General features: G+C 40.7%; 1 protein-coding gene across 1 annotated transcript; it reads left to right on the forward strand.

Moving 5' to 3' along the window:
* Window positions 1-7,518: 7,518 nt before the first annotated feature.
* On the forward strand, window positions 7,519-14,250 carry LOC106917588 (cysteine/serine-rich nuclear protein 3-like). The gene is made up of 5 exons (XM_014986691.2): window positions 7,519-7,849; window positions 10,128-10,301; window positions 10,829-11,085; window positions 11,156-11,467; window positions 13,318-14,250. Exons 1-5 carry the CDS (start codon window positions 7,792-7,794, stop codon window positions 14,242-14,244), a joined length of 1,728 nt encoding a protein of 575 aa, XP_014842177.2. The 5' UTR covers window positions 7,519-7,791; the 3' UTR covers window positions 14,245-14,250.
* Window positions 14,251-15,188: the final 938 nt, after the last annotated feature.

Raw genomic sequence — 15,188 nt, forward strand, 5'->3', positions numbered from 1 at the left:
TTTAGAAACAGCTTTGTATCCCTTTAAATGCTGATAGATGTAAAAGGTTTTATTTTTTATGTGATTGTGTGTTGCTGTTTGAGATCTTTTAGTCTACTAAAAAGGAGGCAAATATCTAATTTACCAAGAAGATAGGGGCTGGGGGAACTTGTTGCTTTGCACAAAGTGCCCGGTTGATTTTTCCCTCCTTTTAATAAATAAAAATCATCATTTCAAAACTATCTTCATGCCAAATGCGCAAGTAAGAAAGGCAAAAGCAGGAGAAATCTTGTAAAGCCAGCAAAGCTAATATAGTTTCTCAGAGGGCTGGGGAGAATGGAAAGATGAAGCTTTCCAAATCCAATCTTAGGGAATGAGTGGTCATGATATATACCTCTGATAGCAATTTGGAGAAGCTGGAGGACATCGTATCACTGCATTCACAGCAGCCAAAGATGCATTATTCAGAGAGGGCCACAGGTTTGTGTCACTTTCAGCTGGATCCTGTTTCCAACGAGGCCACTCGCCTTACTGCAGTGACTCACATACCAAGAAGATGTACATTATGTCCACTCAGGCCATTTTTTTCTATTTCTGTCATTTCTTTTTACTCTAATTATTTATATTCCATCTAGCGAATACGGTAGGCTTAAAGAGAAAACAGGCTCTCGAAGACCTGAGCCGACGGAATACTAAAGGTTTTCTGTGATGTGCATGTCAATTTGCTGTTTAGTGAAAGCAGCGGGTGGACATTGTTCAAAGTGAAGTGCAGGATGAATTAGGCATGAGAGCGAACAGAAAGAACTGCAAACTGGAGTCCAGACAAGCTATTATTTTATGCCAGAAGACAAGAAACGGTGCTGTAAAGATTTAAGATCGTTTTTATTAGGCGAACAGCGGCAGGTTCTTGCTATGTTCCAGTCCCTATTTCTTGAATTTCTCACTATGTCTGACCGAGCATGAATTTCATGAGAATGAGCTGCAGAACCTTGTAAAGTTACTTGTCTTATAAACCAAATTTCTGTACTGCTGCTGTTCAACAGTACAAGATGATCGGCTTAACTTTTATTTAGATTTTGGTAATATAATAGTTTTTGGAGGCATCTTAAAACATAACAAGTGTATCAATGACTGACGTTATACTCTGATTTTGTCATTTTATGAAACAAATACATGAAAACACAGGAGATTTTTAATAAGTAAGAAGTTGAGTAAGACTGTTGCATTCAGTAACACAACTCTAGATGTATTTCAGGCACTGTACACACAAAGACGAGTGCGGTGCGATTTTGTCAACAAAAAAAAATGCAGCGTGATATGCAGCATCACAGAAAACGATGTAGTTGGTATGCCGGGCCCATCAGTGGCACTGTAACACTGTCAAAGGACGACACAGAAAACACAATTTTGAGATGCATTTGACTTTGATACATTCATTTACAGATTGATATTCTCTATTTTTATCTGTAACAAACCAGTTCCAAAATAAGTCTGGCTCAGATCTACAGGCTCAATTTATAGAAGCAGAGTGTTTAGAAACAGAGATCATTGCACCAGTTTAACAACACCAGAATTAAGACTGACCTGCAGGGAAAGTAATGTTCTTTGAGATGAAAGCAGGTTGTAGGGGACAGATCTTCATTGAACTTATGCCAGAAGCTTCATTTAGCTAACATTTGTCAATATTGAGTTGTCAATCGTCTTCCCAATACACGTGGCAGGAATTAAGCTCCTCCAGAGAATCAATACTACAGGCAGTGCTGCTGAAAAGCACAACTGGATCTCCACTTATCCTGCCCGATTCCTCTACTTATGGTGTTAGCTACATGTTAGCAAATCTGCTGCTCGCTGGAAATATCCGCAAATATTTGCTGATGAAAGCATTTCAATTTCAATAAACTTCATCTCCATTTTCTTTCTAGAAACTCCATTTTGGGAAACACTGAATGAAAGCCCATAGTTTTCTACAGGTTTGCTATTCTTCCTGCTTATGGTAACCTCCTTTTCACTAAATCAAATAGCTACGTACAATGTCTCATTTTCCAGAGACGAGAGAGCTTCGGGTGTGTTATGGTGGAACCAAAGCCCAGTGTTAGTCCATGCTGTGCAGTGAAAGGTTAGCTAATTACCTCAGGTGAGGAATTTGAGATTCTTGTTTCCTCCTTTACAATCTGGAAATGAATCCTAATGCAACACATAAACAATGATGTGCATTCGCTCTGTAATACATGAGCATGACTGAGCTGCACACATGATGAAAGTGTGGCTGTGATGATGCAAGGCAGATAATAAAAACTTGTCTTTGACGTTTCATTGCTCTGTGGCAAGAATGAGTTTGATCTGTTTGGCAAAGAACAATGTGATGTTTGAAGACAGCAGGTTGTGCGAAATTCTACTTAGGGGTGTCAGAGTTTTCAGGTTATTTGTAAAAATAAGGACTGTTGGCGTATAGTCCAAAACGCACCGAGGTTTGGCGCTGCAAAGTGCAACACGTCCTAATTGCTCTCAAGGTAGACAGAGATGGTGAAGATCAGATTACAGAAACTCCACTCCAGTTACTGAGCTTTTTTATTTCCTGCCTCAGTTTCATTAGAGAGCAGCAGACCATCTCATAAGTTCCAAGAAATGCGTGGCACTAGATCAGCAGCCTGCGGCACCAGCAATACGGCTGAAAGATTCCAGGACTAGGGATTCTCTAAAGCGGACCCGAACTTGTTTCAAAGTTGAGGGACTTCGCGGAGCGTGCAGTGGAAGCTGCGATATCATCCGGGCCATTGTAAGCCGGCTGGTGTAATTAGAAGCTTCGCCTGCGGCGCTCTTTAAACGGGCCAGACAGACGGAGAGGCCATCTGCTGTCCTGACCAGTTCTCAACCTCATCGTCTGCCTCCTCTCCGTGGAAAAAAAAAAAAAAAACAAGCTCCCAACTCTTAGTCACATTCGCTGCGACCGACTGCCAACTTTTACACTCTGTTATGCCATTTTACATTTAGTACTGAGCAGAAATGGGAAGAAATTGTACTCAACTAACGGCAGCTCTACTTCTATATCCTACTGAAGTAAATAAAAGTATTTTTCTCCCCCACATAACTAGTTATTACTCACCTCTGGAGGGAATGAAACTGAGTGCGGTAGCTTTGACCTAAACCTCAATATGGGGTAGTTTGGTTCTGCATGATGAGTACAAGCTTGTTATAAAGGACAACTGTGCCCTCTAGTGTTCAGTTCCCAGAGGCGCAGAAGAGACTAACAGTAAACAGATACTTGCATACACTAGAAGAAAAAAAACACAAAATAGCTTTACATAACTGGTGACATCAAATTAACGTGTGGATGTGGCACAACTTTCCTCCAGCTGAACAGAAAAACCCCCTGAAATTATTATCTTTGGATCCAAAGAGGAACGATCTAGAATCGGCACACAGCTTCAGTTATTCCAGCTGGAAACGAGAGATCAGGTGTGAAATCTGGGCGTAATCTGGGCGTAATGATGAACCTGAGCCTTCAGAGCCACATAAAGACAGTTACAAAGTCGGTCTTCTATCGCCTGACGAACATCTCCAGGATTAAACGGTGTTTTGTCCCAGCAAGATCTAGAGAAACCCATCTATGAGTTTCACAGTTTCACTGTCTTCACAGGTCTGCCTAAAAACATTTCAGTTGCAGCTGATCCAGAACGCTGTCTTTTTAGTTTTTACTAAAACCAAAAAGACAGAGCACATCATACCACTTCTAAAGTCCTTACACTGAAAAAATAGACTTTAAAATCCTGTTGTTAGTTCATAAATCACTGAACAGCTTAGCACCACAATACATTACAGATCTGCTGTTGTATCAACCTTCCAGAACCTCTAAGGTCTTCTGGTTCTGTTCTGCTTTGCATCCCCAGAACCAGAACCAAACAGGAAGAAGCCGCATTTAGCTTCTACGTACCACAAATCTGGAACAAACTTCCAGAAAACTGCAAAACAGCTGAAACACTGAGCTATAAGGCAATACAATAGCTAATTCTTTCCATCTTACCTTTCAGCCCACATTGTTTCATTTTGATGTATTTTTCCCTTCCTTCATTTTTTAAAAATATTTTTGATGTGCAAGTCAAAATGTGAAAAGTTCCAGTTTGTCAAGACAAAATTTGAAAATTTGAAAATAATTTCAAGCAAGATACACATTTTCTCTTAGACGGAACATCTTTGGTTTCGGGAGCAAAGAGAACAACGAATCATTGAACAAACCGCACAATCACACGGCCATATAGAGCAAATTTATCTCTGTAATGCATCTAATTTAGTCACATGAAGTGCACTGATTTTTTTTACCCTCTAGTGATATTTACAAGTCCTGCTCCATTACAGAAAATAGTCCGGATCATTAAGCCTTGTTTTTCTGTTTTCTGAGCTGAGGGAGCTCCGTGCGTCTAACTTTATCTTCCTCTCTATCAGACATGCGTGCACTAATCTGTGGCTGATGCTGCAGCTTGGCAGCTGAGCCATTCGTTCGGGTCCCAGAGGTATCAATTACACCCAGCCAGACAGCAGAACCAGGCAGGAGCTGGGAATTAATGATGGCTTCATGACTCAGGCTGGAGCAGAAACACACTGTGGAAAAAAGACACACTCTCTGAGCAACAACTCCCCCTGGTGGACGCTGGTCAAACTGGACTGATTTTTTTATTTTACTTTTTTTTTTAAATCAAGTGCTTTTAGAGTTAGGTAAAGTAATGTATTTATGTCTATAAAAATAAAGAATAATAATAATTTTAACCTAACCAAACTCCCAAATTAGACAGCTGAACTCCCTTAGAAAGCACAAAAATAACAAAATAGACTTAGTGACTTAGAAAAAGATGAACACGAACTGAACCCAGAGCAGTTGCTATTATAAAATCCAACAAGAAATTCTTAATACATGGCTCAAATTCTAAATATGCTTCATGAAACCTGTAAAAGAACAAGACTAGGGTCATTTTAGGTTTGTGTCTGGCCACTTTTCCCCCCAATTTCTTACATAATTCATTCATTACTACATGTTATGGATGCCGATGAGGTGACAAAAAATAAAATTTGGATGGAGGGGGGGAATTGAAAGATCTCATGTTCATTAGGAGAATCCATTTCCTACACATAGTTGCACATCTACCAGTTGAGTTGAAAGGTTTTATCAATGAGAAAATGTGAAAACCAGTTTGAAAGTAAAACCTTTTGAACGATTCGGGGGTTGTTTTCTAAAAAAGTCAAAGTTTAAAACAAGGCACATTGTCCCTAGTTTCATCTCAACTGACCAGAGCATCTTCTTCCATATTCTCTCTTTTTTACCAATCGCCACATTTAAGTTACCTGGCAACAGATTCTCCTACCTGAGACGTGGATCTCTGCAGCTCCTCCAGAGTCTGTCCATCTCCATAGATCTGTGAAGGACATATTTAGTTTAGGCGCCGACACACTTTTAATGTTCTTATTTGTAAAAAAGGTAAAAGAATAAATTACTGCATCCTTATGCACAATCTGTTGATCTATCAGAATTCCCAGTGAATAACATTGCAAACATTTTTTCAGGTGCTGTATACACTATAATAGCTTCCTAATAAAAAAAAAAGCACCAAACCTTCATGTTAGAGCCACATCACAGCCCCCTCCTCCCTCAGACCCCTTTAGCTGCCTCCCTCCTCCATCTAGCCCCCCTAGAAGCACCTCCCCCCATGGCTCGTTGCCATGGAAGCTGATTGGAAGGATCGCTCCGTCTCCCCTGCACATCGGTGCCGGAGACGAGCAGGACAATCCAGAGACCAAACCCGACAGGATTCAACCGTTCACACTGAAAAAACTGTTGGACTCTGAATGAATTTAATTTATATTTTATACTCGTCTCAACACGCAGACGCAACATAACAAGAACAGTTTCATCTCCTTAACAAGACCTAATTTGCTCATTTTCATTTTAAAATGGATACCCTTATTTCTGGGTTTTATTTAAAATCAAAATATGTCCAGATTTTATTTTATTTTTTTAAATAAGGTTGTAAAAATTTATTTGTAAAACCATTTCTTCAGAGTCTGCACTTCGCTTAAATGCAAACAGAAAGAGAAATGGCGTGTTCACAGCACACAAACTCAAGGCTGCGCCACTTTAATGAGAGGACATAACATTCCGGGTCCGGCATCTCTATGGCAACAATATGTGTGGGGGGTGGGCGGTTAATCATATCATTTTTGTTGACATTGTTGACTACGTGGATGTTAGTCACAGCGTTTACATTGACTTCAGATTGGACAATTAATCTGTTGTAAACACAAACGCAAAATAGAGATGAATTCTGGAAGGAGAAGGTTACAGATTTTTTTAAAAAATGTTTTACTCTGATGGTGAAACATGGCAGGTATCATGCTGTGAGATACTTTCCAATCTCTAAGAAAAAAAAAGCTACAACTTATTGCAACTATAGTTGTAACCATCTCCTATTAAAACAGTAAGTACTTAGTTTGCTATAATTTAATATATTAATTAACCCTCAGTGATTTCATTGCTTTGTATTTTAACTGTGGAGAAAAAAAATATTTTGATCCTAAAAATCATATTAATAAATATATTGATATTTTCTCCCAATGTACACAATAGTCATCATTTATTTAAAAAGTTTAACTCATTAAATGCCATGTAAAGAGATATAAAAGGCTCACAAGATGCAGAAATATATATATTCACATTTTATACAATTTGCATTAACAAAACCAAAGGAATGCAAAAATAATACGTGAAAAAGTCCAACAGATTTGATCCTGGTTTCTGTAGGTTCACCATTTCAAATTTAAGACATTTTAAGAAATTATAGATGAAATTTAAGATCTTTATCTCTACAGAATTGTGCAAACTTCGTCCAGTCCATTGCTGATAAATTTGTACCTTTGATAGACACAAAAAAAAACTTAGCTAGTTAGCTAGCTAGCAAGCCAGGTAGCCTCAACCGACTAGTCATGTAATGTAGATGTCTGAGTGCAACTCAAACTTTTGGCCTGACAGAAAAATCTGATGAGAAAAGAAAAGATTTATAGAATATATGAAATTAAATAGTCTTTTTTGTCAGTTTTTCCTTCTACTTCTTTAGTAATGCTGGATTCTGGATATTTTTCTGGCTAGAGCAACATGATTGAGTTTCTCCAGATACAGCTAGAGACGCACCGATCCGATATTAATATCTGTATCTGTAATATTCAGCATTGCTTTTCTGTATCTGATTTGATACTGGCCAACACTAAACCTGAGATATTGTATCGGAAATGAAAAAAGTGGATCGGTGCATCACTAGATATAACCCGTTTCCTCTTATTTTTTTGGTTCCTGCCATTGATTTGAGATTCAACGCAACAAGAAGAGTGATCGGACAAATGAAGCCCATCGCATTTGCATTCTAAAAACTCTCTCTTATTTCCCCTCCTTGAATCACTGAGCATCCGCAGACTCTCACGCGCGCACTCCTTCATTGTACGATCTTGGCGAGCTTGCTTCACCTCTGTCAGGCTCGAGCGCTTCCAGCCGGCAGCGGCACCGAGCTAACAAGTCTTTGTGAGGAGCGAGGGAGAGGAAGAGGGGAAGGAGGGGTTGCGGAGCAGGAGAGAATCAGACGGCGAGGGAGCTGACAGCGCCAGCACAGAATGAGGATGCAGTGGGAGCAGGCATAAGACAGCGACGGAGGCGGCACAATAGTGCGAGGTGCTGCTGGAAAAGAGAGAAATAAGGAAGAGCAGGCATCATGGCAGCGCTCACTGCATCGTCACGGCACATGGGGAATTCTGGCCGCCGCTGCTGAACATTGCGTGATGCAGAGGAGAGAGTCGGGAGGACCTCCAGGAAACCAGAAGCAAGAGACGGAAACAGGTCAGTGAAGACGGTCAGAGCAGCGGGGAGCCGGACCACCTCGGCCTCCGGAAGGTTCGCTTACGTCACATGGTGGCACTGACTTCCATTTGTCAATGAGGAAAATCTCATGTCAGTGTTTGGGATGAGGACATGAATGGGGAGTGGGAGGCTGTGTGTGCATGCGGGCTTCAGAAAGTAACGGCGCTCGCTCGCTCAACGAGGGATTTTTGGGCTAAAACGGGCGCAGGATGGGGATGGAAGGTTTTAAACATACAACACTGATCGCCGATTTATCTACAATGCCGTCGTGCCCTTTCGTTTTCTTGTGCCGAAACGGAAAACGAGAATCGCGGGGACTTTTGCACTGATAAAGAAAATTGTATAACACTGTAGGAGGTGAGACAAAGCCGGTCCAAGAGGAAAACCTTGGCTCATCATTCAGCCCTGCTGCATGTGATGTAATCCTCATCCAGCCCAATGTCTCTGCTGAATAACTTCTTCTGATTGGAAATAAAAACAAACAAAAAGTTGATGAGGGTTCCCCTAAAGAGGCCACAACAACTGATTGTATCTAGAACTGCTGTTTCATTACTCATCAACATAGAATAGGATGACATCTGGTTTGCCCAAATCTAGACAAGATCATTTCATCTTTGACATGACTTGTTTTCTATTTGCAAGGCATCACAAAAAGGCAAGGTCACCCAAGAACACTCATGTCTATTAGTGGAAGATCCATTTATAAAGTCAGTACATTAATAAACTCTGTTCTTCCATAACTTCAACATATTTCACTGAGATTTTAAGTGATAGAGCAACAGAAAGCAGAATGTTAAATTGAAGTAGAAGAGCTAGTTTTTAGTACTTTTCTGGTTCATTTGTGGATAGTGAGGTGGGGAAATAAGAGAAATAGTTTTTAGAATGCAAATGTGATGGCCGTTATTTGTTTGATCGCTTTTCTGGTGTAAATTTGTGTTGGTTGCCTTAAAAGTAAAGCTAAAACGTTGCATATTACCTTAAGCACAACATCTCTACAGTGAAACAAGGTAGTGGCAGCAACATGGTGTGTGGATCCTGCATCAAAAAGAGAATCAGCAATTAAATGTCAGACTTTAAAACTTGGAAAGGTGTTAGAAGAACATGCTACAAGACTTGACTTGAATTTCTGAAGTCGGTTCTGACAAAAATAATGGCCCTGGGGAAATGAATACAAATATACTTTCTCTGCAATTATCAGAACTTGCCCACAACAAAATCTGGAAAAAAGTTGAAGGGTTATGAACATATTTGCAAGGCACTGTATGGACATCATTCTGTCATGCTTAATTCAGAACATTTACTTTACTAATTACTGTTGTTGGACCGTTAGTTAAGACAAAGTTTGTTTATGTTTTGGAAACTCCAAAATTTAGATGTAGAAGCATCACATGCCACATCTATATGTCACTACAGGTTTGAACAGTTATACAACAGGTAAACAAAAAGGTGTTTTATTATTAGACTGGATTATGGTGCATTTCCTTTTACCTTAATTATGAAATGTCTAAATACTTCAAATGCGAGTCAGAAGACCTGGAAAGGTTTCCGTCGTCATGTCGGGTTAACAGGCTAACTACTATTAGCAAAACATGCCAATAACGATGCTACAGCTCAAACAAATATGCCTTTAAATGCTGAGCAAATTGTTCAGCAACCGTTTATGTGCAAATAAACATGTTAGAGCTGCAACTATCAGAGCGTGGTAGCTATATTGAACTTTAAGGTGAGGGTTCTAGTCAAATTTATTAACTAGACTAAACAAAGCAAAATTAAGAGTTTTTATTGTCCAAAGCAACAAATTGTATGCTTTCTGAAAATAATGTAGTCAAATATTCAGCATTCGTAACCACATTATGCTCTTTTGTAGCTTTATAACTGTCTCTTTTCGCAGCTAACGCTATGCTACATTTGCTAGCCTATTGCTACCTTTTGTTAACACTGAGTTGGTGGATTTTTGTGTCTCAAAAAAGCTGCCTTGTGACAATGATGAATATATAAAGTTGTGGATTAAAACAAACAAAAAAATGGAACAAAAGGACACAAAGTTGGTTTGCTACCATTTGAGAGCAACATGCTAGCTAGATGGGTAGCTTGTTGTCTGCAAAGAAATACGTTTGAATTTAAGATAAAGGATAAACCAAATTATTCCAGTATTCTGTCTGAAAGCTTTCAACAAATTAAAAGGCTAAATCAGTTTTTGGAAAAAAAATCGTGAAGTTTCTTCAATCTGTTTTTTGTCGATGTGTCTGTGGCACAGGTGTGACCAGCGGGACCTGCTGCAAGATGAGTGGGATCCTGAAGAGAAAGCTTGAAGAGGAGCCGTCCTCTTATTTGTCTCTGCAGGGCTCAGAAGATGACGAGGTTTCCTGCAGCGACAGCGGCAACAGCAGCGATAGTCTTAATAATTCTGTCCCTTCCGGGATTCTAGATCGTAAGATCTCACCAACAAACCTTTCTTGTTTTATTAGCCTGATTGGTAATGGTTTTCAGAATTCAGGAGGAAAAGAGAATGAGCTTTAATGCTGCAGTACATCTGTACGATACTGTTAAAGGGGGAGATGCTACCTTGCTTTGTGCCAACAAACTTTGTTCATTTGGTAATTTGTCTGGCATTTCATTCAAAGTATTTTAAGCTTCATCCATGGCTTCATAGAAAATGTTTTAGTATTTGTCCCATTAAAGATTTTCTGCTTTTGCTGTTTTCGTCAAACAAGCCATTTGAAAAGAAAGGTTACGAAGCAGTTTCATACAGTTTGGGACTTTAGTAGATCACAGTAAGATTCATTAGGGCAAATGGAGAATATCTATGTGTAGACATCACAGCACTATACATACAATATGTAGAGCATGAATGTGAAATACCCTTTACAAACACGTTTTGTGTCTCCTACATAAGCGTAGCCACTGCTTCAGCCTTATCATTGGTTTGTGTCTCCCTCTTCTATGTCTCACTGTTAGCCTCTATCCAGAGGCAGTCAAAGCGACTGCGGGGACGTAATGTGCACTTTGAGAGCGTCACCGTGTACTATTTCAGCCGGCGCCAGGGCTTCACCAGCGTGCCGACGCAGGGTGGCAGCACCCTGGGGATGTCGCCGCGTCACAGCGGGGTGAAGCGCTTCACCCTCAGGGAGTTTGCCATGGAGCAGAAACGGAGCCATCAGAACATGCTGAGGGATCATCTTAAAGAGGAGAAACTCAACGCCATCAAACTCAAAGTCGGTGGAGCAACCCATTGTGAGGTTTCGAGTTTAAATACATGTAACATTCTTGGTTCCGTCTCTTCAGCTAACCAAGAACGGCACGGTGTCCTCCATGGAGGCCGATACACTGACACTCGACGACATCTCAGAGGATGACCTGGACGTGGACAACACAGAGGTGGACGACTACTTCTTCCTCCAGCCCCTCACCACCAGGAGGCGGCGCGCGCTCCTCCGTGCCTCTGGGGTCCGCCGCATCGATGTGGAGGAGAAGCACGAGCTGCGCGCCCTGAGAATGTCTAGAGAGGAGTGTGGGTGTCGCTGCAGGGGGATATGCGACCCAGAGACCTGTGCTTGCAGCCTGGCCGGCATTAAGTGCCAGGTAAATGGAAATGTGGTGAGGCACATCTATAATACTAAAGTTTTGTAAATGTCTGTCTGTGTACGAAAACACATCGAATATAAAATGACCTCTTAGTATCAGGAGGATTTATTTGTTCTTCACTAGGATTAATCACGATGCAATTACCTATGGATCTGTTATTTACAAGTTGGGAGAAAAAGAGTTATGAAAGTGATTAATTAAAGATGGCCAACACTTTCAGGCAGATTGACCAGTAGGAGATGTAGCGACATAAAATGTTTGAGTTGACAAAAACAGATATGGATAAAATTTGAACAATACTTTTAGGAAAACTAAGTATCCATCTTTTTTTATTTTCAATAAATAAAGGATTCATGAATAGTAAACTGTCGTAACTGGAGAGTCTCAGTGAACAACTACAGGATGAAAATACATTTAAACAAAGATTAGCTTAAATGTTTCATAGATGCTAAGGCAAAATTTGGCTTAAGTGATCAATGCTTAGATGTTTAAGTAAAGGACTTTTGTATGTCATGTTATCATTATAACTGCAATAACAATACTTTTTTTTTCAAAATACAAACTAAACTACTTCTTATCTGCCTTTGAGATTATTTTGTTAGCATTGTGTTCCGAGGGACTCGATAAAACAATGTATTTCTAGTTGGAAACTAACAATTCTTGTTACAAACAGAACTTTACCTCTGATGACTTCAAGGTAGTGTCTAGTAATAAGTGCACAGGTGTTAGCAAGACAAATTATCACACAGTATTTGAGACTCTTATTTTGAAGTAAGCAAGGAAGTAGTATATGAGTGAATGCTGTGCTAAATTCACACTGCTCTTCAGACACTACTACTTTGTCTGCTACTTTTTGCAGCTATATTTTGGATTCTTGTCAGAAAAGAAAATTAGTGACCTAAAAGATTTAAACTCGGTGACAGGCTAACCGCTCACGGCTAGGCTAACAAAGTAATATTAGCATCTGCTTCAAAGCTTCCCTTAATTGCAAAAGAGCTATTTCCAAGTTTTTTCAAGAGTCTGGACAATTTTTAGTCACATGGAGTTACATATCTAAAACAATGATTAAACCTGAAATGGATAATTAAGACAGAGATCTTTTGCAGCACAGCTTGAAGAGGATTTTTAAAGCATTTATAGGACTTTCAGTTATCATCTTAAAGGTCACCAAGGTCACATGCCAAAAAAGATTTGTGGAACAGACTTTATGTAGATGATTAAAAAATTGTCCTACAAAATCAAGTGTCAACTGAATAAAAATCACTCAAAACATGTTATATATTTTTTTCTGTTTAAAAAGGATTAAAATGATCCTTTCCTTCAAAATTTCCTTCAGAATCGCCCCAAATCTAAAACACTGGACAAATCTGGCAGATTTATAAACCGAGGCTTATACATGGTCCTCTTTTAGTCCTTTTGTTTACCGTAAAATGAATCACTATCATAGTAAAGCATAATGCCTAAATAGTCTAAATAGAACAGAGTAGATGATGCTATATTGATCCCAATCATACAAAAAAAAAAAAAAGTTACAATCTCTAAAGGTGTTTTGCTTCTGGAACGGACGATAAATGATGAGTATGTGCAAAATAGCAAATAAATATACTTTTTTTCTCATATTTTTAAAATTTCCAAATTTTACTGCAGAGCCCCGAGGGTAGTTAGTTTTTTTTTTTTAAATCTACTTTTTAATGGCTGGGTTTATCCGTTAAATAATACAGGATGGGCGCATCATACGTGCATCTTTTCCAGTAGCGCTGCAGATGTAGTACCAAATCATCCGCAGCAGATTCTGAACTTCTCCCTGACTCATGATTGGCAGCTGCCTCTCCTGTGTGTGATGTCTGCCCCCCCCCCTCCAGGTGGACCGCATGTCCTTCCCCTGCGGCTGCACCAAGGACGGCTGCAGCAACAGCGCCGGGCGGCTGGAGTTCAACCCGGTCCGCGTGCGCACCCACTTCCTGCACACCATCATGAAGCTGGAGCTGGAGAAGAGCCGCGAGGAGCAGTACCAGCAGACGGAGCAGCAGCTTGTAACCAGTGGCAACGGTTACCACGGCAACACCACCTTGATCCAGCAGCAGCAGCAGCAGCAGCAGCAGCAGCAGCAGCACAGCCCTAAGTCTCTGAAGATGAACAATCCCATCATGCATCTCCAGAGCACGGGTGACTCCGACTCGCATCTGGACGAGGACGAGGATGACGACGAGGAAGAGGAGGACGAAGATGACGATGAAGACGAGGAAGATGAGGCTTACGACGAGGACGGCAGCAGCGTCTGCAGCGGGCTGTCGGACTGCAGCACACACAGTCTAGAAACTCTCGACCCGGAGGACGCAGACGAAGACGACGAGGATGAAGAGGAGGAGGAGGACGAAGAGGATGAGGAAGAGGATGAAGAAGAGGACGAGGAGGAAGACTGGGACTGTTCGTTGCACGGACTGAATCCTCCCTCGTACTCCGTCCCCCTCCCCTCTGTTCTGAGTTACACCAACAGCCCCCTCGGCCTCAGTGGCCCGTTCCACGGCGCCCCCTCCCTGCAGCCCTACCAGCTGGACGGCTCGGCGAGCGAAGCGCCAGCCTTCCTCGGCGACACCCTGAACGCTGCCGCGCCCATGCTCCCCTCGGTCGAATCCGCGCTGGAGTCCGAAATGGGCGCCGAGCCGCAGAACCGTTTCTCCGAGCTCGGCCCCGGCCTCCGCAAAAACCCGGACTGCGATGACTCACAGGCGGAGCGAGAGACGATGTGTGGAGACGTCAGCCACACAGCGGCCTCAGAGAACGCCTGATGAGGAAGGAGCGACATGGATTGTTGGTGTTCTTTAGAGAGGAAGTGAAAACATGTCCCACCCACTCCCTTACAAATTTTGTTAAATTTTTACTTTTTTTTTTTTTTTGTCGCACGTACACACTTCAAGATCAAAGTAATTAGTATCAATCCTGAGTAAATACAAAATGCAGTTCTCAATGATGACGTCATAGAAAGAAACTGTCCCATGAGTCACTAATCACTCTTGAACTTCATTACTGGAATTACTCCGAAACACATCGGCACAAGCTGCGTTTCCATTACAAAGTTGCGCAAATCTTTGTCTCCATTTCGCTGATGTCAAAAAGACACAATTTCACAAACACAATGGCAGTGTTTTCATTAAATAAGAAATTAAATGAAAACCACATGTAAATAAGCTCGTTCACGCAATACATCATGGCAGTGACAACTCCATGAGGTAAATGCATAATTCAGCCATGGCGCCAGATGGACTGTCTGAAAAAAACTAACTCAAATCCTCCTCCTCCTACCACTTCCTGTCGTTTTCTTCATGGTTTCTGGCAGCAGTAACATCCAGTTGGTGCTCATGTGACTCCTGCGATGTGAAAAAAAGTGTTTCTGTTGCAGTTTTGCAAAATACATTTATTTCGATAGTGCCGAAAAACCACAGCGCAAAAACTTTTTTTCAAAAACAGTTGGAGGTTTTTTTCCGAAATTGGCGTTTTTCCATTAAATACATTCTATTTTTGTATATTCAAATTGCGCAATTTATAGTTAATGAAAACACAGTTAATTTATTCAGGCAGTCACAGAACTTCTTTATACTGCAGCAGAGACTAGACATATGAACATTTAATTATACTCTTTTGTGGTAACAACTAAAGTGACAATAGAACCTATTTAAAAACGTATTAAAGTATTTTTTCTGTGATTAAATCTTAAGTTTATGACTTAATATCT

The sequence above is a fragment of the Poecilia mexicana genome, unplaced genomic scaffold (genome assembly GCF_051168715.1).
Source record: "Poecilia mexicana isolate PSO_F unplaced genomic scaffold, ASM5116871v1 scaffold_2, whole genome shotgun sequence".
NCBI classification, from domain to species: domain Eukaryota; kingdom Metazoa; phylum Chordata; class Actinopteri; order Cyprinodontiformes; family Poeciliidae; genus Poecilia; species Poecilia mexicana.